This window comes from Hoplias malabaricus, chromosome 4 (genome assembly GCF_029633855.1).
Source record: "Hoplias malabaricus isolate fHopMal1 chromosome 4, fHopMal1.hap1, whole genome shotgun sequence".
Taxonomy (NCBI): Eukaryota; Metazoa; Chordata; class Actinopteri; order Characiformes; family Erythrinidae; genus Hoplias; species Hoplias malabaricus.
In genome coordinates this window covers 40,761,277-40,787,065 of record NC_089803.1, presented here as the reverse complement: position 1 = coordinate 40,787,065, position 25,789 = coordinate 40,761,277, and the positions used below count along the sequence as shown (strand labels likewise).

The window sequence follows — 25,789 nt, the reverse complement described above, 5'->3', positions numbered from 1 at the left end:
TGATGTAACTTGCCAATGAGCTGAAGAGGATCAGGTCGGTACAGAAAATAATTGGGCTCCCAGAACTAGAGTTGAAAACACTGATCTAAAGTACTTGAAATAGATTCATTTTGCCTTGGGAATCACTGTAACATGTTAATAATTTTACTGGCTGGTATTCGCAAACTTTCCTTAAATTACAATCATTCACCTTGAAATGTTCCAGTCTAGATGTAGACATCAGCATTATATGACACAATTATTACTAATCAGTCAAAAAAAAAAGGCAGAAAATGCTATTTTAAACATTCAGCACTAAACAAAAAGATATCAAACCTGCTGGCTAACTTCTTGACTAAATTGTTTATTTTGTAATATCCACAATCAAAATAACAGTAAAAGTCCATAGCCTGTGGTTCATACATGTATAGATCAATGCAAACCCAACAGCATTGCAAACCAATAATTTGCTAGTACGGACCACGCCCGTAGAAGCTGAAATGGGGAGGTGAACTCAGAAGTCTTTGGGGAGGAGTTCAGTTTGGCTTATGAATGCATATGAAGCAGGATCCACTCTGCTGGATAAATAAATACGAGAAAAGGTTGGAGACGGGGTGGAGGTGAGAGCAAGTTTGTTCGATGCAGTAATGACACGAGTAATGACACTTTAACTGTTTTTTTGTTATGTGGAGTTCTTTTACATTTCACAATAATGGTTTATAACAAACTAACCACTAATAAGTCCATAAGGAAACAACTATTTTTCTTCTGTGGAATAAAGCTGATGCCCTTGTTTGTGCTTAATTTTGTTCTAATCATTTGGGAAATGTTATATTAGTCTTGTCCTCACAACACCTGCAAAACAAGCTGCTTGTGCTAAGTTACAACAATGTTTTGATTCCATTATAGTGTTTCTGGGATATTTTTTGTGTGTGTGTGTGTTCTGGACAATATAGATTGTTTTGTTTTGTTTCTCTGTCCTAAGATGTCACTTAACTTTAAATATTTCCCAAGTAAAATGAATCCAACTTTTTATTCACTATAGTTCCTTTTTAACTTCCTTGAGACAAATCACCTCAGCACACTGAAGAATCCTGAGGAATACAAGTGGAGTTTAAAAAAGGGCTGAAAAAAATCAGAGAAGGACCTGATTGAAATGGCACAAGCTTAAAGAGAACATAGCTTTTTGTCATTATTATTTATTTATTTATTATTTATTATTATTATATTATCTATGACAATAAAAATGCACTGAAAATCAAGCAAATAAAAGTGTTCAGCATAAACATTTCTTTCAATGTGTATTTTTTGTCCATATTTTTACAGAACTTTCCATCATTTTATAATCTATGTCTAAGAATTAAATAATTGATGGTGTGTGAAAGAAATGTACTGAAAAGAAATGTAAGGAGGGTTTGGTTATATTTGAAATTCTGATTGTGGTGCTGTGTGGCCTTTATCTGGAAAAGTCCAGTAAAGAAAAGAGACATTGAAATGCAGTTCATCTGAGGCCTAAGGCATTGGTCAAACGACCAGTCTGCTCCGACTGAACCTTTAACATTTCTCAAAGCTTCACGTGTACAGTACTTCCACCACAACAACAAGTGCAGAGCCACTCATTTTGTGTCTTTATAACAAGAGAAACAGGAGCACCTTTGGTCAAATGACAATATTGATATTGATTTTTTAATATTAATATTAAAAAAATGATTGATTAATATTAATCAAAGGGAATATTGATTGGTTTAATGGTTAATATTCTTGTTTTAACACATCTAAGTTTAACATATTTGAAATCAAATAAAACAATGTGATTCTGAACAAACTACATTTTATTTTATTTTGTTTCAATGTTAAAACCAAGATATACACCATGATAGTAAATTATAATGTGCAGTTTTGTATAGATGTGTATTATTTATTTGTTTATTTTTTAAATAATGCACATGACTGTAATGCTGAATTTCGTGATGCTTGTTATTTCACACAAGACGTGATGTCGAAGCAAAAGGTTTCTGTTTGCCCTGCCTTTTCCCGTAATAATACCAATAATATTATTACTAATATAGTATTAATACCTAATTTTTTTTTATCAATATATTGCATCAAAAACCACTGTTGTCCAAAATTAAGCACAGCATTTAGTTTGTAAATGATTCAACAATATAAAACTGAGTTAAGTTAACTCATTAAGTGTACAAAGTCAAGGTATGAACTCTTTAAATGCTGTGACAATTTAAAATCCAAATGTTTGTCGGTATGTGTTTTGGCCTAGATTGTACATTCAGCACGAAAACTAAATTCTATATTGTTTCTGCAAAGAAAATGCTACTTTGCAGCATACGGCATGCAGGAGAAACAGGTTTCAGTGTTTCTCTCCTGCAATCATATATATATATATATATAAATTAAGAAAGCAAACAGAAATTTGCCATAAAATAATTGTGTATGCTAATATTACATTTTATTTATTGAATGCCTTGAATTCTTTCCTCTTATTTATATACTTTCCTCTTATTTGTATAAAAAAGTCTCTGCAGCAAATCTGTTTTAAGATTGCTCCAGGGTGTGTGTGTGAGTGTGTGTATGATTGTGGCGCATGTGTGTTTGGCACGTGTGGGGTGCTGAGGTAGGACAATGCGTATGAATTGCGCACTTTCTGCTTGCAGACGTATGACCCTAGTCATTTCCTGTCACTTTGACTCAGTGCTAACATGCTGAGTATGGGGCACTCTCCTCCAGACTCTCACAGTCTGAACATGTTCTGCCTATTCATTCAGAACATTAGTGGCTTCAAGGAATATTCAAGCAGTTTTCTACCTCATCTCTGTCTGCTGTGTCTGTAGCACATGGCTGATAACCACAGGCAAGAATTTCAATACATTATCATGAGCTGAGTATAGAGTAAACACCTGTTTACTCCAAACACTCACACAACTGATGTCATTAACCATTTGCTCATTTCCGTCTGTAAATATTTAGGTAAAATATATATAATTCACTCTTTCAGAGAATGAGTCTTCCCATTTTAGTTTTGAAAATCACTTTTGCTAATTTAGCAGTATGCTTGGGATTGTTTTCTTGTTGTTCATTGATAATGGGTGTATTTTCCAGAGTTTGAACTACTAACATGCTTTTACACACCTGATGTTTCTGCTGTAAAAATAAATACTGATGGACACAAGTAATAGCTATTTTCTCCTACATAGCGTTATACTTCAAAGACATTTAGAGATACTCTGAGGTACTGCCAATGATACTTTCTGCCCAGGGTCGTCGTGTAGTGTATAAACACACCTAATACAATCCAAAGACTGACTGCAGAAAAGAGTGCAGTTTGGATGCTATTAGTTGAAGATAATTTATTTAAACATTGTTGGGCTAATATTTGAGAAAAGACACTGCATATCATCGTATTACATAAAAGCCTAAAGGTGACCAAAAGTCTAAAATCATTACACACTTATTACACAGTAAATTGTATATTGTCACAATCCCCAATAAAATTACAGCAATAAAAATAAACTATATCCTGATAACCCCTGTGAAGAGCTAGTGATACAGTGGCTGGTTTGGGTACTCATGGCTGGGCTCAATGAGTAACTGTAGTTGTTAAGGACAGCAGGTTGTTGATTGGATCATAAACGGCCACAACACCCTAGGTGTTGAGGTGGATGATTCAACAGGAATTTTGGTGGATGCAGGTAGGAAGAGAGTGAGGTGGGCCCTATATGAAGCTCTAATGGATTATCATAAGACATCTTCATTCATTCATTATCTGTAACCGCTTATCCAATTCAGTGTGGCGGTGGGTCCAGCCTACCTGGAATAATTGGGCGCAAGGCAGGAATACACTCTGGAGGGGGCGCCAGTCCTTCACAGGGCAACACACACAGTCACACATTCACTCACACCTACGGACACTTTGGAGTCGCCAATCCACCTCCCAATGTATTTTTTTGGACTGTGGGAGGAAACCGGAGCACCCGGAGGAAACCCACACAGACACAGGGAGAACACACCAAACTCTTCACAGACAGTCAAACCCAGAAGAATCGAACCCACAACCTCCAGGTCCCTGGAGCTGTGTGACTGCGACACTACCTGCTGCACCACCGTGACGCCCCACATCTTATCTTGTGTATAATTAATTGGATTGATGAACTATGCCAGGAAATTTCACTACAGACACTACTGTTCCCATAATGCCCCAGAGACTTCCAAAAGCCTGAGCAGCTAAGGCTCAATGCAATTGAATTAATTTCTCAATTTCTCATCCATAGCTGTGTTAGTGCTAAATCAATTCATCTATGTAACAGGCTTTTAACTAGATGCACAGCTCTGCCCCTACAACTGTTTGGCAAGCAGATGAGTAAAGCTGTGCCCATCTAAATTCTGCATGTACACCAGTACAAGCAGTTTACAAATGCATTTGACACCCCTTATATGATTTTGTTCCAAACCATGAATAAAAAGAATCTGTGAAAACTCTAGGCAGGCTCTGCTTAGCTATCAAAGCTATCTTGTCAAAGTTGGGTGCTTTGGGCTTTGTGAGTTAAATTTGGAATGCATGTCACCCAAGAGAGCCAAATTATTATCACTGGAGATGACGCATTTCGTCAGGCGAGATGCTTTTAACAGTCAATGGCAGCGTATCTGCACTTTCCATCTTGACTTTTAAACAAGGAGACAGTTATTTGGTCAGCAGGAGGTGGTGTACTTCAGACACTTCTAAAGACATATAAAGGGCAGACATGATGACAGTCAGAGTCAGTTTGTAATTAAATGCTGCACCTGTTAAGGACACAGATATTCAGTTGTGTATAGTCTTCACTGAAAAGCATCAAATGTAATAGGATGCTCTGGAGCAGCTGCACATGAGCTTTATGAGGCTGGGAGATAGACAGTGCCTGCATTTCAATAAATACACATATTTGTTTGTGTTTTCTCACTCTTGTGGTTTGCATTATAAAGAAAAAAAAACTTGTAATATTACTTTTTTCCTTTAACCAGTCTATATTTTATATATAAAAAGAAGAGACTGTAAAGATTTAACTCCTTTGCATGAAGCCACTCATGAAAACTCAACACTATAAAATATATTTTATAACTTATGGTATATTTCCGGATTACTAGTACGTAAACGTACTTAAATATTAGTCATAACAACATGAAACACTACAACCGAATATTATTTAAAGAAACGGCATACACATAAAGAGGGTGCCGTTTGTACCTCGAGTGTCTCAAATACGGCTTGGCTGGAATTATCATCATTCAAGTCACGTGGGAGGCCAGCCTCAAGACTCTTGTCTGTCCTGGTTGCCAGATGGTGGACTGAACTTCCACTGACCGTCTGAACTGCACAGTCTCTAACAGTTTTCAAATGCAGGGTAAAAACTCGTCTTTTTTATTAAGTGTTTGACCACTAATTGTTCAAAACATCTTAAAATTTCTTAATTTCTTGAAATGTTTCTTTTGAAGTATGAACACAGGCATCAGCAATGCCTGTTTACTCTTTTAAACCGTTGTGGCAAGGGAACTCCTATGAACTGGAAAGATAACAGCTAAATAGAGACATCTAGAGGCTGTAAAATCAATGTAAATTCTTCGCTGTATATGGCACTAAATTAAATGTGGCGTTATTTTATAAGCGTGTTTTTTTAAAGCATGTAATTGAGCCGCTTAGACAAGCCTACTGTAGGCTACTGATGTATAATTAAACTCTGAGTACGTCCCACAGACCCCAACACAATGCAAGTGCTAATTGTTTAAATATATAGTCAAGATATCAATACTTCAACGCTTATTCTAACTTGCATTTAAAATGTGTCTTTTTTATTTATTTACCTTAACTTGTGTATTCATAATTTAGAGATTGTTAGCCTTATTTATGGGTACATTTTTCATTTTATTTGAGGTAATAATATCAATGCCCAGGGACAAAAGCTGAAAACTAACCAGTTAACCGGCACAATTACTTGCACTGATTGCTGGGCATTGTCCCTGACTCTCAATAAACAATGCTATACAGCTCATTGACCACTGTTATCGCACACTAATCAGTACCAACTTATGACCTCTCAGTGAAAGGAAGGTGGAAATCTGTGACTGTATTAAGAAGTAAAGCAGAAAAGTACACTGTATGTTCAAAGTTATCCAGCATCAGTAACTGTGTAAAAGCTCTGCTTTTTTTAATGCAATCAGATCCTCACTGAAATGTTCCAACATCTAGCCTAAGGTCTTCCCAGTAGAGCAGAAATTTTACTCAGTCAGAGGAAGCAAGCTAGTTCTGAATACTCTTCATTTCAGAAGAATTGAGGAGCCATTTTACACCAGCTCTTGGCCATATAGTAAATCTGATGCTATAGGTGTTAAACAAGTCTCAACATCAGACTGCAATATTTAAGGCCTATAAACGTACCTACAGCAGGCTCTGGTACTGGAAGCATATGTATTGCTTTAGATTCCCCACAGGATGGCAGTATAGTCATATCTACATTCTATGGCTGTATATTTATTATGTTAGTGTACAGCAAGATGATGAAGCTGTGCGAAATTATTGTGAACTCACCAGATGATACTGTTGAGCAGTTGTGTGAGATCGTTTCACCATTCACTGTTTACTTCACCATGGTCACAAACATGCTTAACCATCAAAACACTTAACTAATTGTAGAACAAGCAGAAGAACTAGAACCAGACAGGGAACATGGAAAAAACTGAGGATGTGAGGTCAGTTCCTACGCTGCTGGACTACATTCTGAGGAAACGTAAAGCAGGTGAGCAACTTGAGGGCACTGTGATATAATGAGCATTTCTTCAGAAATGGTCTCTTTATGGGGTCAAGTTCAGCTGGAAAAAATAATGACATGTTCATAAAGGTGGCTGGATGTTAAGTAGTCATGGGTCAGCCAAAAAAATAAGCAACGAAGTTTATAATGAGTAAATTCAGCAGTTCAATGGTGAATCCCTTTTCTTGTTTTCTTGCACCTACCATCTACTTTTTCGTGTGTTATCTTGACCCTTGGAACTAAGTTACAGGGTGCAGTGGTTAAAGTCTTCCCCTATGAAATGGGACCACTCTTCAGGTGCCTGATACATCATCAGATTACACACACACACACACACACACACAAGAACAGTATTTCATTATCAGACTGCAAGTTGTGCTTTGTAGGAAGCCCTGTCAGTCTGCAGTAATGTCAGAGGAGCACTGCTGGACTGCTGGAGTTAAATTTAGATTTGAGAAGTGTTCCACAATAAAATAAATTATATATAATTTATAATTATAAACAATAAACAATTATACATTCTCACCAATACTGATGTGATATGAAGCTGAATTCAGCTTAATATGCAGCTTCTTGTTCAAATCTTTTGGATGCTCCTTAAATGATACAGTAGTGTTTGGATCCACCATGCATTTGCTTCAGCATCTTGATAACTACAGAGACATCCACATATTACAACCAGTGTTGTATGCTTGTCATGAAGAAACTACATTAATCTAAGATAACAAGTATATCAGTTATTAAAAGATAAAATACTTGCATGTAGGTTTATTTTGTCGCTCTGCCATTTTGCATGTTATTCACAAGCCATTCATTACACTCCATTTGCAGTGTGCTTCTGAAAAAAATCAGTTTGACCGGTCATGTCTCCTTAACCCTTCGCCCTACCCTCTTATCCCAACAAAAATTAACACCCTAACTCTAGGCAAAGCAGAAAATAGGGCTAAGTTTTAGGGGCAAGGGGTGAAATGGGATTCCCCCAAATGTGCCATTGTGCACAAGATGTTCAACTGTGCATACACAGCTTGTAAAAAAAGCATATAATGGGACATTCTTGAGCAACTATATGCATATATGACTAACACCATGTCCAATGCCAAGAACAGGCAAGTGGGGACATATGCACACACCCTTTGATGCATTGGGCTGGGGAGCAATGTTACTGCATTCTTGAATTAATGGAGCACCCTCCAACAGCACAGGGATGAGTTGGACTGTGGTTCATGATTCAGAACTATCAGTCAATATCAATCCCTGTCTTCACCAATGTGCTTGATGATGTGAATGCAATCAACTCTTCATAGTAATGTTCCATCTTGAAGTCTTAAGCTTTTACTATAGCAAATGGAAACTAAACCCCTATCAGTGTCCTTCAGGAAGAAATGTTGAATCAGCAGGTGACCACAATATATGGCTAAAGGGCAGTGGGTACAACTTTTTTTAAAAGCTGAAAAATGTTGTGTGGGGTCAGGTTAAAGTACTCCTTTATCATTATCATCATTATCATCTTTGCCGCTTAATCCATTTCAGGGTTGCAGTAGTACTCCTTTAAAATAAATATTGATACATTTTTCATTTCTTCATAACAGAGCAGTGGCTGATTTCCCTTTCCTAAGTAGGCCACTCCACTAAAAGTATCTGCAACACAGTACCATTCTCAGAGGGCACAGGCTTCTCATCCATGCATCAAACCACTGCATCAAACTACAGGCCAAAGAAAAAACTAGACCGACAAGTTCTTGTTCTGTTTGTGACATTAACTTACACACTTTATACAAATGAACACGGTGGACCTATGGCTGATTTGATGTACTCAACTGGAGTCTATGTCATTATTCAAGGCCAAATGTTTCTTGGGCCACATTTGGGCCATTTCTTCTGTGAAGAAGAAGAACCCCCTTTATTGATCCCCTTGGGGAGATTACTTCTCTGCATTTGACCCATCCGCGGTAGTGAACAAACAAACACACACTAGTGAGCAATTCTTCCCCACCATCTAGGGGCAGTGAACACACACAATCATAGCAGGGCAATGCCTACAACCTCGTCAACCACAGAGCAGTTTTGAGGTTAGGTGACTTGCTCAAGGGCACGTTAATTTTTCCTTGCCGGTCCCAGGAATTGAACCAGTGACCCTCCGGCCTCAAGCTTGCTTCTTTAACCTCAAGGCCATGGCTACCCTAAAGTCCTCACTTCACACTCTCACACAATCACACACACACACACACAAAAAAAATATATATTAATTTGAAATTAACCTTAAACACAAGCTATTCCTATTACAGAGATTGCATAAAGCCTAAATACAATTCTTTATGTTAACTACAGTTATTTTTGATATATTATTATATATTATACTATACTATTTGTACTTACAGAATGGTTAGAGAAGGACTTGATACCTGAAGGTCGAGGGTTCAATTCCTTATATGACACCAAAAAAGGGATCCTCTGTTATTACGATGTCTGGCTTGTTACAATAGAAGAACCGTTTATGGTGCAATATAGAACCCTTTTCTATAAGGTGCTATATAGAACCATTTATAGAACATTCTCCATCAATTTGAAGAAACCTTTCATGGTGCAGAGTACCCTTTAATCATGCAAAACGTTCTATAATTGTTCAGAGTTCAATATACAATCATTTCCTTTAATAAATAACCCTTTTAGAACCATCATTTGTAAGTGTGTAGGCACAAGACTTTCAAACTCACATCAAGTTATATCTCCCTACATTTCATTTAGTGATTAGTTTAATAAAGGTATGCATTTCATTTTCACGCAAAAAAAAAAAAAGATGATCAATGATTAAATATTGGCATACATTTAGTATTTTAACTTGAATCAAACACAAATCAAATTTGTACAAGCTCCCAACAATATTTTTCTGGAACGTTAGCTCACTCCTCCTGACGTAACTGGTATAATTCAGTAATTTTGTTGGCCTTCTTGCATGAACATGTTTTACAGCTCATCTCACAAATTATCTGCTGGATTCCAAAACATTCACCTTGTTGTCCTTATGCCATCCTGTCACAATTTTGGAGGAATACTTAGGATCATTGATCTACTGGAAAACCCATTGGCAATCAAGTTTAATCTTTATGGCATAAGTCTTGAGGTATTTTTTCAGTATTTATAAATACCCTTTGTTGTTGATGCCATGTACTTTCAGACATGCTCCAGTAGCCTACCATTCCCATAAAACAGCCCCATAACATGAGGCAGATAACCCCATGCTTTACAATTTTTTCCTCCTGATAGTCCTGATAATTATATTCAAACCATTCACTTTCAGTCTGGCTTTTATTATGCTGATATTGGAGTAGGGGCTTCTTTTTTGCAAAGCAACCTTTCATCCTAAGGTGATGCCCTCTTAATAGAGGGTGTATACACTCTGGCACTTGATGCCTCCAGCTTCATTTGGTTTCAAAATTCCTTGAGCACTGGGACTTGTGCCCCTTCCTGAACAAAGTAATGTTTGTATCATCCAAAAGGCTTATGATTTTTATACTATTGTACAGTTGCTTGTGGTAGCTTTATTTATTATGAAATTTTTTCTAAGAATGAACCAGACTTGTGGAGGTCCACATTATTATTTTTTCCCCGGAGTCTTGGCTGAGTTACTTAGATTTTACAGTTGTATTAGGAGCAAAAAAAAGCACTGGTTGTAAATGCAGTCACAGGGGCAATACTGAGCTCCTTATTTGGCATCTGGTCATAAATTCATAACACTATTTTAAATATCTGTAGTCTACGTTTATGTAGCATTACATTAGCAAAAAGCCGAGGACCTCTGTTGATGCAGTTAACTGGTGAAACACACACACACACACACACACACTGGTAACGTGTGGACAGTGAAACCCGCCTTCAGCCTGCATTCCTCACATTTACATTGGACAGTATGGTGGAGGAGTGGAGTGTAAGGGAAGGGGGCTGGGGCCGGTAGTGTTGATGTACTCAGTGAGCCACTGTTTCTGTCCACATGCGAACACTCCGAGACCCCTCGACGCTTCACCTAACATAGAACGAGGACTTTACACTCTCGGCACAACTACGATTGAGATAGATACGGTTTAGCTAGACTTCGGGCTCAGAGCCGTGAGGTAAATCTGAGCTCTGCACGTGCCGCTCTTTGTGCGCGAGCGTGGACGGTTAACGCGGCTTTGAGAGTAAGTGAGAGTTTTTAAACAGGGTTGTAGCCGGTGTTTCCAGAGATTGGCGGAGATTTTCCACACAAGAGCGCAGTGTGTTTGTGCGAGAACAGGGGGCAGAGTGTGTGTGCTGATATTTGAGACTGTGTTGGGAGTTTTTGTGGAGAGATGGAGGCGAGCTGTGGAGAGCTGCGGGACGCGCTGCTGCCCGTGGACTTCCCCTCGGGAGAAATGCCGCCTTCGCTCGCGATGAGAAGAGGCTCCAGCGTGAAGAAACACCATCACAAACACAACCTGAAACACCGCTACGAGCTGCTGGAGACACTGGGCAAAGGCACGTATGGGAAAGTGAAGAAAGCCGTGGAGAAACACACGGGGAGAGTGGTGAGTTCACGGCGTGAGGAGCCCGGGACTGGAATCTGTCAGGTCAAAACTATACAGTGCCTCAAGTTAATTTAGTTTGTTTTCTCCATTCTTTAAGTAGTAGGCTACATGTAATTACCACAGCATATCTTATTTTATTTAACCTATAATCAGGCGAGCTGTTAGGATCCATTTCGTATTTACAGTGGCTGCCCGGAAAAGCACTTGTATGTGTATATCCAATCGTGGGTTACTGAGACAATGGGAGAATGTGGCTTCCAGCACAGTTGACCCATCTCGTTCATTCCTCGAGAGGAGAAGGTGGGTGTGTTTGAGCAGGTAGAACTCTAAACTGTGCGATGTGAAGAACTGTCCTCAAGTGAATCTGGCTACAAATATCTTAAATGAGTTATAAAAAATCTCTTGGGGCAGATGTTTAAGTGGAATTTGATCAAAATAATGTGTGCCATATTTAACATTTTTAGGTATAAATGTATCCTTTAAGATAAGACAAAACTTTATTTTCTTAAGATGTTTCACACAGCCCCCATCACGGGTGTGTACCTGCCTTGTGTCCAGTGATTCCAGGTAGGCCCCAGCCTCACCGCAGCCCTGAACTGGATACGTTGTTTAACTCAAAATAGTTTTCAGAAATGTTTTAGTTAAAAAAGAAAGAAATCTGCTGTGACATTTAGTTACATAGTATTTGTACAAACTGCAAGACTTTCGGGACTTTTATAATTTATTCATTCCTGGCTATGTAAATGTGTTAGATCATGGGGGAAACAAATCACAAAGTACCCCTCAGGGGTAGTCAAAGATTAGGGTCAAGAACTGGTGCAGGGGACAGCATGCAGGTCAGGTCCACACGGGATGGTGTTATGGATGGTTTAATGACTGCACTTACACGCGCAGTTACATGGGGCAAGAGCCCTTCCATCCTCGTAGAGCAGGGGTCAGGGAACCAATGTGTTTTACAGGAGGGTTCAAAGGTTCTTATGTGAAGCATGCTAAATATTTTAATGGCAATTACATGTGTGTTTGGTAGCTAAGGGTTCTGAGCCCCCCACAAAAAGTTCATGGCATAGACCTACTGCTTTCACTTCAGGCTGATTTTGTAGTCCAGCACAGGCCTCCTGCGGAATGACATAAGCGCGAATAGGTCAAAAACTGGGATAACACACTTCGGCTTTAGTGAAAGTAGGTCAGTACACTAATCCTAAAGAAAAGGCCTGGGTCTTGGGAAGCACAGCTCTTTATTTTTTAGCTTGCTTAAGTCTGGGCTCTTCCTTAACTTTTACACTGAAAACAAGGAAGCCAAAAGACCTTCAAACTAGTGGCCAGCAGTTGTTCTTTGCGTATTGTGTTTATTGTATGTCGTGACTACACAGACATGTTAGAGAGCATTGTAAGTGCAGACAGATAACCTAGTTCAACTTCTCCATCCCTCACTCTGTGAGAGACGCCTGTAGTTTATTGATGTTTACCTTTTGAAGGCAACAAGCCCACATTTCTATTGTTATTCATGTCCACCCTTAGGGCTGGCATGGTGAAACTGAGGGAAACTTTTCACATATTTAGAATGCTGGGGGAACTGCAAACGTATTAGGTCTGAGAGGCTTCTGTCTGTCTAGCGTCCATGTGCTAAGAAGTTTGAGAGAGAGATAACACCAGAGAGAGATAGAGAGAGAATCACGAGATAATAGAGCAATTGTGAGTTGAATGCTCCAATAAACATCTGTTGTGTCTCACACTTAGGAGCTCTTTGGTGTAATATGATTAGGATGGCTTTGTAGAAGAGGGCAGGTGATAGAACACAAATACAAACACAAAAAAAAACATACACATGCAGAAACAAAGTAGACGCACTGAACTGAGGCCACAGACACAACATTCTCAGACAATTAATGTGTTCTTCCCGTCATTACACTATAGCCTGTTTCAACTTAACATACTCCTGACTAAAATGGATTAATAGGAATAATAATATCACTAAGTACTTGTTGACGACTAAGTGTGTGTGTTTCATGTGAGATGAAAAGAAGATACTGACAACACCAATGACATACATGTAAACAAACATAGTAGTGGACAGTACTGCAAAAGATAAAACAATATTTGACAAGAGATGTTTTGATATTTCATTTATAAGCTGTCATGGACACACTGCTCTAGTACCCCCACATTTATAAAAAACTGGGTGCAAATATTTTTTATTTCTGTTGCAGTTTTATGAGATGTAGAACTTTAAACGGAACCACTTAGTGCCATTATTAACTTCTAAAATGTTCAAGATTTGAACTTTGAATAACAGGGCAAAATACTAGATGATGACAATGTCTAATTGGTATATTGCCCATGCCTTAAACATAATTGTGAACGGCTCCTCCCAATACTTGTGCCTCCATGCATTTGAGAGACAGAGAATGAGACCATTCTTTTCTGTACATCCAGACTGGAGATGTATTGTGTGTAATTTTGTGTGACGTGGTTGCCCTAAGCCTAATTCACTTCTCCTGCATGGGCTGCTGCTTTAGTGTATAGTCTTTCTCCTTTACTGCCACTCAGATAAAAACAGCACACCTGTTGTCTTAAACAATGCTCTAGTCTGTTTGTGCAAGAGTGATAGTACCTTCCTCGAGACAGGGCTCAGACCTGGGAGAAGCCTCAAGCCAGCTGGCATGTGCATCAAACGCAGGCCTGCTTAATGATCCGTAGCCTTGGCTAGCCCAGTCTAACAGCCCTGCACGGGCGTGTCTGGGTCTGCTGCTTTCACTATAATTAGGGTCACGTCTAAAAGGGACAGTTATTCTGCCACAGTACATACAGCTATGGTTTGGAACCACATGCATTACCATTCAGGAGTTTTCAATAAGTGTATTCAAATTATGTTGGTGATACATGTATATAATGATTTTAATATGATGTTACAAGTTCAGACCTGAAAGGAATGAAGGGCAAATTGAGATCTAGAATGGTGCTAGGGATAATTTCATTAATATGGAAGCTTTAACATGTAATTAATCTTGACTCATATTTGGCTCATGTATCTTAAATTTCTGTGGCGAATGATTTTATGTTACGCAATTGAACTATTTACTAGGCAATCATACATATCAAATGTAGTGATATATTCAGTTAATTGTTAAATTCTTATAATGCATGCTGCCTAGTTTATTTTCGTGTTCTTCAGTACAATAAAATAATCAATAAACATTGTTTTGCAGAATCTTCTTTTGCCACTAGGGTGTTGATCTTAAAACTTATCTCAACTTCTGTTTCCGAAAGGAGAGGTAAATTATCTGTTGATAAGCCTTAAAAAATTACATAGCCGATTACTCATAATCTGAGGAATGCAGAACATTGTGAATGGACTGGTAATAATGGCTCAAGCTGCAGTTCTTTTACCAAAGAATAACATTTTTGTGGGCATTGGTCAGCTGTGCTAATCTTGCCCCTAAAAGGCTGGTTGTGGTGGGGTGTCGTGAACAACGCTGCCCAGAGAGGAAGCTGTGCTCTGAATGCCACTTCCCTCTGTCTATTTTATGAGTCAGTGTAGGAACATGCAGTCAACTTCCAGTAGAATTAATCGCTGGCTCACCAAATTCCCTCTTTGTCTTGATGAAACCGAAATTCTCCCTTAAAACTCAGTAAAGCACAGGTCTTTATAGCATCAAGTATTTAACATTGTTCCATAAACAGACAAAGTGAGAGTTTAAGTGAAGTAAAATTTGGCTTTTTCAACATCCATAAAGTCACTTCATTGAAATAGTGGAAAATGAGAAGAACTTTATGTGCAAGTTTAAGTTTCATCATTTAAAAGAACACTTAATCTGAACTGAATTTTTTCTTAAAATGTGCTGCTAAAAACTTTAATTTCCCTGCACTTAATCACACTTACAAGCCACGGCAAAAGTATTAATATTAAGTTATATGCAAACAGCCCCAGGAGCATGAGGCTGAAGCACTAAATTCTAGCTGTATGCGGATCTGTGTTAGCCTCAGTTTGGGGAGTGTGGAAATGGAGTAGCTAATAATAACCACTCTGTCTCCTGAGATTCCTATTCGTCCTTTCAGGAACCTACTTTCACTCAAGGTTAGAGACACTCGCTACATCTTCAAAACTTCAGCTCCAGAGGCTATTTAAGGATACTGGTTTGCTACATTTAGAAAAGATTACAAAGCACTTATTCAAACACAGAGTCACCCAAGCTAGCAATGTTAGCATTCCATATCTATGATATGTGATCTGGCTTAACACAGACTCCCAGCATTGTCTAGCTTGAACTGTTGAGAGTGGTGCATTCCAAGCAAGACAAAAGCCAGTGAGTCACCCAATAGGGTGTTTAGAGACAGGAAGGCCTTACCTCACTCTTCCTGCCTCTGCCCTAACAGTAATGGAGGAGGCTTTTCCCTTTAATCCATAACCCCTGTGCTCTTCAGCTGGGAAAACCCTCAAACATATACATCTTTCATGAGAAATGTTTAAACATTTGTGGTGTAATCAATATCACTCTATACATCACATCTGTGAAGCTGATCCATCAGGCCCTACTTTAAAGACCAGTCAATATCTAATCAACAGAAGAAGGCAGCTGGATTGTCAGCGCAGCAGAAGTGAATAATCTATATCATTACATGAGATCTGGATTGACCAAAACACCAGTAGAAAAGTGTCCAATGTATTGCAACGTAGGCTTGCACAACAAAAAAAGCTAAAGCTGTTTGTTTCTCTTTTGTTTTCTGATCTTTTTTAGGTGGCAATTAAGTCCATTCGTAAGGAGAAGATCAAAGACGAACAGGATATGGTACACATACGTAGAGAGATTGAGATCATGTCTTCCCTACGGCACCCGCACATTATCTCAATATACGAAGGTTTGTGTGAGAATGTGTTCTTCTATAATTTAAAGTACATCTGGCAATCCACTGTGATTGATCACATTTAATTGTTGGTATTGGCAGTTAGTTTATTTGAATTATTAGCTGAAATCTAACCATAAAGGTAGGTTTTCCATGTATAAGCGACATGTTGTAACTATATGAATGGAAAAAGTACTGTTTGTCAGTGTTTTTTATACGTTAATTAATTAAGTTACATAATTGCCATCACAAAAATGAAGAGTGAACTCAGAACCATTTTATTTCCATTAAATGAACCAATTTCTATCAACAGTGACCAGTGAGAGGCAGTGTGGCCTCTCTTCAACAGTAGAATTCTCGCTGTTGTACTGCTAACATAATATTATGGAGATTAATTTTGCTTCTTTGAGTTCTATGAAGTGAAAGTCGTCCTTGCATTTCTAACGCGCTACATAGTGGACTGAACAAAGGACACTTCTGTTCTGCTGAGGGTCTAATTGGTGTTGGTGAAATTTTAATACTCCACCTGCCTTCATCACTAACAGATAATGAGATGGAAGATCTTCTAAAGACGGACTGAATGTTGTTCTAAAATAAAATTGAAATGAAAACATACTAAAGTTATCAGTTTATAAAACCAGTGTATGTTGCTCTGTCTAAAGCAAGCCACTATTTCTCTTTCGCAAACCGTCTGTCTCTATGTTGTTAGTTTTTCTTTCAAGTCTGTGTCTTAGAAAGGCCTGAGAGCCCACTGGCCTGATCAATCATCCAGAAAAGTCAAAACGGAGGGTGTAAAGGTCCTGCGGGAGTGAAATGTCAAGTCAAGTCAAATTTATTTGCATAGGGCTTTTTACTACCTGATGGTGTTGCAAAGCAGCTTTACAGAAAACAGGCAGAAATAGAGACAGGGGCCCATTAAGACCTTGTAGCCGTCAGCATGTTTAAAAAAGGGCATGATGGTAAATCATAAATCAAGCCCCCATTGCACATGACCCAGTCTTGACCTTCACAAGAGCAAACCACTCAAAACCTAAGAGGCCAGTATATCTTCTCTGGCAAATATTTCCTTCATCTAATTTAGGTCATTTTGAAACGGGTGAGGTAGGATGGCATGCCTAATGAAGCTGCAGCCTGTAGAATGATGGCATTCACTGTAGAATCTGTCAAGAAAAAGCCTAGCTGAAGCCTCCCTCTGCCACACTGCCAAAGGGCAGAGAGACGAAGTGGCTGCGGATTCCCACCGTGCCCACAGTCAGAGGCCATTATACTGATCTGGCGTCAGTCGGAGACACTGGAGGAGATGGTGCCGAAACAGAGCACCCACTCATCCGTGTCTAAAACAGATTAGCTGGAGTGAGGTAATCGCTGTGTAGTGGAGGGGCTGGACAGCTTCCACATTGTCATAGCAGATATTGAATAATTGTACATTGTAGTTGGTAAAAAATCCAAAACTGAATTTTAGTAATTGAATTCTGGGTTTTTATACCATGTATAACCTTCAGGGCATACAAAGGCTTACACAATTTGCCTTTGACACAATGGGTTACCAAATGCTAAACAAAATAGGTGGTCTTCAGCTGACCTGTACTGGTGTCAACTGAATTAATTCAAGAAGTGAATGAGCTTAGTGACCACTACAGTGGGTTGTCCAGATCCAAAATATCATGTGATTGTTAAGTGGCCAACGGTACTCAAGTCTTCACAGTGTGAAGCAAGGTAGCTGTGTAATGGTGAAATTCTCTGCTGGCTGGATATTTGCACAATGACAACTAGTGCTAGGTTTAAGGAAGCCTACCCCATCAGCAATTGTCCATTCACTCCAAAAACGCGCTGCCATGGAAACCTTCCCACGAGCAGTAAACAAAAGAGGGTCACTATGGAGATGATCTTACTTCAGTGTGAAAATACAGCATTAAGTCTTTAATATTTCCTAGAGTGGAGTTTTCTTCTGGCAATGGTCATTTTTGGGCTCCCCTCATTTGTGTAAATTGATTCCACTCTCTGACTCCACTCTTGCTTGTGGAAATTGACATACTTTTATTTTTATGGAACAAGGCACAATCTGATATAATAGAATTTAATTTCAAATGTATACTGTGACGTATAATGTAAGGAAAACAGTGTGTGCGCGTGCGTGCATGTGTTTGTGAATGTGTCTTGATGCAAGCAGATGTGATTTTGTGATGGTCTAGTGGTACACTTGAAACAAAACTCTTGTCCCAGGGAAAACTTACATAAGTCCTTATCACTCTACAGCCACTTTCATTAGTCTCTCACACATGCACACCCACTCTGCATCTCACACCTGTTAACGCTGGCAGCTCGCGAGGCCCGAGGCCGCTCCTAATCGGTGTGACCATGACTGAAGCCAGAGCGGCTGGAGCTCTGCCACCACACACACTGGCACATCAGCAGCATGGCCCGGAGCCATGACAGGAAGCGAAAAACATGCCGCTTTAAACCCAGCACAGAATCAATTAAAATGAGCCACGATAGTAGACAGTCAGCTAGAAATGGTAATGAAGGCTGGAGCTGGCCCATTTAAACAAGGCTGCCCAGGGCTGACTCCCCATGTCTGGTATTTAACTCAGCTTCACTGCTGGAAATGGATTACCATGATAATCGAGCGTAAAGAATGTAAGCAGTGTAATCGTAGTGTGTGTGTTTTCTCTCTCTGTGTCTCTGCATGTGCAGTGTTTGAAAACAAGGATAAGATTGTGATTGTCATGGAGTATGCCAGCAAAGGGGAGCTGTATGACTACATCAGCGAGCGGCGGAAGCTCAGCGAGAGAGAGACGAGACATTTCTTCAGACAGATTGTCTCAGCAGTACACCACTGTCACAAGGTAAGCAGTTAGACTATGCCTATACTGTCTGTCTCTGTCACCTGACTTTTGTGCTCGGTCATCTACAAACTACTTTTCTTCCTACTGATACAGAATATGCTACTATTCAATTGTCAGGTACAAACATTTAAACAAACAAAAAAAATGTAATGGTATTGTATGGTATTTCCTAACAAATGGACCAGTAGATATGATCTGAGAAACATTTTAAAGATCTGAGAATCATTTTGTACACATGAGGTTGTGTTTTGAAATAATATTCAGTAGAGAACTGGGCATTATTGGTAGAAATATATGTAAGGTAATATACAATTTAAGTTGTTGAAGTGGAAAAGCAAAATAAAATTGACACTTCAGAGTTATATATGCACATTGTATATGGAATACTACAAAGTGTGACATCATTAAGGGAAAATGTTTTATTTTGTTAGTTATGAGTATTGTTTTATTGTCTAGCTCTAGATTATAGCGCTAGAGAAGTGGACATGGTGCCCCACTCACCTAACTCTAATGTATCATTACGTATTGTTAAGTAACCCAGAAATTGTGGAGAATTTAGCTGGAGCAGCTATTGCAGGCCCAAGGCTTCAGAGGCATACTAGACCTCAAGGACGCCATCTTATTTCACTGCAGTGTGTGAGATCGTATTATATTTCAGTGGCACATGGCAAGCAGCAAGGCATATGTAGAAGTTAGATGCTAGACTACTAGTCCTATGTTGTCCTAAGTTGTAGATTAAAGTCAAGCATATAAATGCCACGTCTGCTGGACTGCAGCAGGTCCACGCAGGCTAACATAGAAGCTCTTTCCGGCAGCACAGCTGGGCAGATGATGTCATCAACTCATCAGCTGGGGGATTCCAGCAGTGGCCCTGCTGACCACAGCTGAACTGACCAGGCCGAGAGGTCACTAGGGTGGCGGACGGATGGCCAAGGAAGAGCAGTTTTTATGCAGGACGGGAGGATGTGCAAGCTAGGACTCGAGTGATCTCGCATATGTGCAAGTGTGGGAAAGGGAGTGCGTGTCTACGTGTGCGCATGCTCGTACAGTCACATGCTGTCACCCTGGTGAATTGATTTGAAACACACCAAGTGTTGCTAAACAGCCAAAATTCATCTTTCCTCTTTCCCACGCAAAACACCAAACGTCTGCCTGACGTTTCCATTGGGACACAGTGAAGTTCTACAGTGTATTCAGAGATTCACTCCAGATTTAGAAATGAGCATCCGGACAAAAATGTATGATTAATGGAGGACATGCATTTTGAAAATTCTATATGAAAAGTAAATATGTCAAGTATATCTCAAAGATGGTGTAATGCATGGTCTGAATTATGTCCGGTCAGATATTTGACAGGTTTTTATATGGAAATATAAACACTTTTTTAATGGTTTGAAATGCCATTGATGCCTTTCAGAATGGAGTGGTGCACAGGGATCTGAAACTGGAAAATGTGCTTCTTGATGAAAACTGTAATATAAAGGTAGGTTTGGAATAATTATTTCACATATAAACCTATACATTAGAGTGCAGAGATGTTTTAATTAAAAAATATCTGTTTCTATTTGGCAGATTGCTGATTTTGGATTGTCCAACCTTTACCACAAAGACAAGCTTCTACAAACCTTCTGTGGTAGCCCCCTGTATGCTTCACCTGAAATTGTGAATGGGCGGCCATATCGAGGACCAGAGGTGAGCCATGCTTCATCAAAACTGCACTGAACACTTATGTTTAATTAAGGAACCATGAGCATGTTTTAATGAAAATAAGATTGCTATTTTCAAACCAAACAATTAGTTGGCCTCTTCTAAAAATGGACATCAAAACAAACAACACAGAGATAAGAAATCCCAACCACATTCCAACACTTCCAGTCAGAAGGGGAAACCTTAATTTGACATAAATTATTGTACATTAACAAGAGAGATAAGAGCAAAAACGAAAGAACAACAAATCAACAAGTTTGTTCCTTGGCAGTGTCCCAGTGGAAGTGTACACACTCATACTTGCGCTACTTCCTTGGTCAAGGAGGCAGAGGGTTCGTCTAAGGGCGCTGCCAGGGATCAGTTTCCTGTACTTTAGGCAATCAGGGTGTTTGCCAGTTGGAATAAGGACTAATGGCCCAACTGTTTTCAGGATATCAGCAGTAATGCAGCACCCAAGAAAAGGCTTGTCTAAGCACAGGAGAGCATCCAAAAGAGATCAGAATTCTCAGTGTTTCTTATCTTATTTCAGACAGACAAAAAAGACACGCACATTCACACTCTAACATCCTGTAGACCTGTACAAAACACACATTCCATTCAACTCTCATTCTCTCTCTCCCTCATTACATGCCTCTGGCCCTTAAGTGGTCCTTACATAACAGTCTCGTTTGTCTATGGGAAAGGTTGTGTCCTACTATCGTCCCCTCTCTGGGATCAGTGGATCTAGGCCAAAAATCACAGAGGTCCTCTCATCTCCTCTGGGTCAGACAGGTCAGCAGTCATGGGAGTGGACCTTCCTGAGCTCTAATCAGCTATTGTTCCTTTTAACACCAACTGATTGCTGAACTGTTCTCTGACTAATCAGTGCGGGGCCAGCGGGGGATAGACAAAAGACAGACCTCCCTAACAAAAACCCTTAAGCCATAAAATACGGCGGGTGTTGCTCTTTAAAACAAGAATTGTGGTTAATTGTGTCAATTATGCGTAGGGATGTAATAAAAGCTTGCATTTAAAGGATTAAGCACATTTTCCAATAGTGAGAAACATGGAATTTGTGCATATGCCTTAGAGAGTGGGGAGTTATCCAGCACTTTTACTACGAAAACTAAGATACGGAAACTAAACAGCCTTTGGGTTTATATACCTGGGGTCCAGTCTTTTACTCCATAAAGATGAACTTATATGGTGTGTTTTTCTGTGTGTGGGCAGGTTGACAGCTGGGCTCTTGGAGTGTTGCTATACACACTGGTGTATGGCACAATGCCTTTCGATGGGGGAGATCACAAAAGACTCATACGGCAAATCAGCAATGGGGAGTACAGGGAACCACCACAGTCTTCAGGTGGGTGTTGCCTACCAACATATATTTACTAGAGATGGGTCTGATCTGATCCGATATTGGTGTTATTCATCTGATATTGGACGGACAAGGATGATCCTTTCATATCGTAATAAGACACATCAGCATGTTAGTAAACATGGTACATTGGTGATGTTTATAACTAACAGCTGTGTCAGTTAATGATTAACAAACCATCCAGCTAAGGATGGCTCTGTTGTAAAAACATCAGGCAGACAACTTTACATGCTTGAACTATGCAGAGATTTCATTTAAAATTTGTTTCTATCTGTGTATCAGATGCACGTGGCCTGATTCGGTGGATGCTCATGGTAAACCCAGATCGTCGAGCCACAGTTGAGGACATCGCCAACCACTGGTGGGTGAACTGGGGCTGGAAAACAAGTGTGTGTGACTGTCAGACTCCGAGAGAGAACAGCTCACCTATGCTGGCCCGTTTTATTGACTGGCAAAACCGCACTGAGACCCAGCCCAGCAAAGCAGCTCAAATTGAGCCTGTTGCCAGCTCCACTGGACTCACTCCAGCCCGGCGCCTACGGAAATCTTCTAAGGAGAATGACGGGGGCACGAGGGCTGTTCAGGACGAGAAACCGGGCCTGAAGAGGCCCAAAGGCATTCTCAAGACACGGGCCAGCAGCGGAGACCAGCGCTCACAGAGCCTATGTGAAGTGGAACTGCGCCGTTCCATCTGCTACCAGGATGTGGAATCAGCCTCCAGTCCAGAGAGGGAGGACACTCTAGGTGGCTCACCAGCCAAAATAATGCCCTCCCTGCCCAAAAAGGGCATCCTGAAGAACAGCCAGCATCGCGAGTCTGGCTATTACTCATCCCCTGAGCGTAGCGAGTCCTCTGAACTGCTCGGGGGCAGTGTGGTACTCCCACCAAATGGTTCACCACCTAAAAGAGTGGCTAGAAAGGGCATCCTGAAGAGGAATGGCAAGTACTCCACTCACAGCCCCCTCCCAAGCGTTGGCATTCATAGTGACGGTCCCTTACCAGACTCAGGCCTTTCTCGGAGTCAGAGCCGACCCTCCAGCATCGTGAGTGAGGACATAGGGCTCTCTATAGGAGTGGACTGGTCACATTCTTCTTCAAAATCAAACATAAGGGGCTGCCTCTCAGCCGAGGACCTGCTACAGATGGCTGGCTTCAGGGCTCTTCAGACAGTCGCTCCACTCCATGGGACAAAGGTGAAACGCAGCCCCCCAGGATCTCCTGGAGACAATGGAAGCTTCTCACTGCTCGGGGACCTAGACGATGTGACCCAAGTATACCAGCAAGCCCTAAACATAAGCAACCAGCTGAGCTAGAGGAGGACAGTAGGAGTCTGAGAGAGTCCATCTGAGAGGGCATGGGCTGTTCCCTTTCCTGTGAGCATTTCTGACCCACAAGTGAACATCAAGTGAACGTACATGAAAGGGCATCGTGAACAGTTGAGACCGATGGATCATTCATTCAGTCACTGATGTTTTACTGCAATATGTTTACACACTGAAAGAAGGGAAATCTGAAGCTTTATGTCGACATGCGTTGATGGTAAATATTCCTGATGTTCTCAATTTCGACTCAGTGACAACAAAGAATGAAACAAGCACCTTATTAACACGGTTTCCTCACCAATATGTCTGTGTATGACTGTTATTACAAAAAGAGAGTACTCAAACTGAATTCGGTAGACTATTACAAACTATTTATTACTCACTAATGTTTCAGTTATATGGTAATATGGTCAAAATCAGCCTCTGTACAGGTCATAACACTAGCTGCATAAGGAAACTGCACCCAAGAAATATAAATATGTGGTGAAACAAAGTGACGTACCATGTCTAGAACTTGAGTATAGTGCAGCCTACAAATCAAATGTGAAGGCTGTTCTTGGATAGAATATGTTTTACATCCAGAAGCCAAACAAATGAATACGAATACTACGTAAATCTGATCATATAGGAAAAAGTTGTCTGATGGACCCGAAACAGAACCCTCATATGATTGAGCAGACAACTGAGGAGCATATTTAGTAAATATTCAGTAGTGAAAAGACTGCGGGTTTAGTATTGGGAGGAGAGCATATATAGAAACGCAAAACTACAATTCACAGGGTCAGCCTCACATGCGCTTGGTTTTACTTTCATACATACAGAAGCCACACAGGGAGGTCAGAGGTGGTGTCAGTGCTATTGAAAGTCATTAGGACGTTAAACATGGCACGAGCACAGCTGCTTGTACTCCACATGTTTTAAATGTACTCTTTGTGGTGGGTGGACAGGGTGTAACCTTCAGAAAAATCCAGCGCAGGAACACCCTGGGTTTTAACAGCAGCAGCCTTTCAAAACGGGCCAAACCATTCTTACTGAATACAAGCACTATTAAATGGTCTGCAGTCTAAAGGTGGCAGGTCATGAAAAGTGTTTTTTTTAATCCAGTAAATGACTTCTAAAAAGGTCAAGGACAGGAATGGACACTAAGGCTCCAGGCCTTACATGACGTACAATAGATGCTCTGAATATTGTGCTTGTGCCGTGTCTTTTTTTCCTGCTTATCAGATAATGGAATACTATCTTTAACTGGATCCACAGTGGTAAATGTTATACTATGTTAGTATTGTTGTTTTTGTTTTTACTTTTGGGTTTAAATATCCAAATGGGTGGGAGTGTGTTGGCTTAATAATTAGGCAGTTGGATATTTTACAAGCTCAAAACAAATGTGCTTTACAGATGACAGGCTGCAGAAAGAAGCAGACGGCAGGGAATGACCTGACTGAATACAAGTATTGGAAAAAGTCCATGCTTCTATATCTGCTAAACTGGAAACAACTTTATTGCGTATTTATCCTCTAGTGTAACTTTCATATCGCAATAATTAACTGGATATTCTCTATGTATTTATATGTATTTAAATGTAGTTATTTAATCTGTACATTATTTTTAAGGGTATTTCTATTATTGCTGTTTCCATTGAACTTGTTAACCATGAGCCTATGAATGTATTGTTTGTGCCTTCTTTGACAAAAGATTGTCCATATTATGATTAGTAGTTGAACATTTATGGGTTTATAGTGTTAAAATAATAAGTAAATATGATGTTTAATAAGATGTATGTAACCTATATGACCAAACAGCTTCTGTGTCATTTGCTGTGAGTGAAAGTAAATGATGTATAAGGACCACAAAGTCCATGTTCAATCCAAGACACTACGGCTTCTAATAAAAGTCTGTGTGTGGAACGTGTTGTGTGTGTACTCAGCGTGCCTTAAAATTGTGCTGTGTAGGGCTATGCAGTCATTTGTTTTCACTATCAGAACAGCCTGCACGAAACATGATGCTACATTAGCAGATCTGTCACACAGCAGTGTCATCCCTTTGGCACGTGTGTGTTCTCTCCTCGTGACAGGATTGTAAACAATGAGAAGCTAAGCAGTGACCATTAAATATCAATTTATAGGGACGTAAAGAGGGCCTGAAAACACACAGCTGTTAAAGAAATGTTAAAGAGGGGAAATTCAAGCAGCCCATACACAGTTTACAGCACTGAGTGGGTTCTGGAGAGAATGCAGAGCTGTTTCTTTATGAGACTGGAAAAATAAATACAGGAGTATGAAACAAGCAGTGCTGAATGTGTGTACATTGTGTATGTGTGTGTGTATACCCGGAATACACCATGTTGCTGGGATCAAAACCTGTTCAAACATTCACAATTTGGTCTTTCTTTTGCGGACCATCA

General features: G+C 39.9%; 1 protein-coding gene across 1 annotated transcript; it reads left to right on the top strand.

Moving 5' to 3' along the window:
- Positions 1–10,769: 10,769 nt before the first annotated feature.
- Positions 10,770–25,384, top strand: nuak1a (NUAK family, SNF1-like kinase, 1a). Its single transcript, XM_066668548.1, has 7 exons — positions 10,770–11,314; positions 16,051–16,171; positions 18,851–19,002; positions 20,420–20,485; positions 20,575–20,694; positions 21,919–22,051; positions 22,349–25,384. Exons 1-7 carry the CDS (start codon positions 11,099–11,101, stop codon positions 23,377–23,379), a joined length of 1,839 nt encoding a protein of 612 aa, XP_066524645.1. The 5' UTR covers positions 10,770–11,098; the 3' UTR covers positions 23,380–25,384.
- The last annotated feature ends 405 nt before the right edge of the window (positions 25,385–25,789 follow it).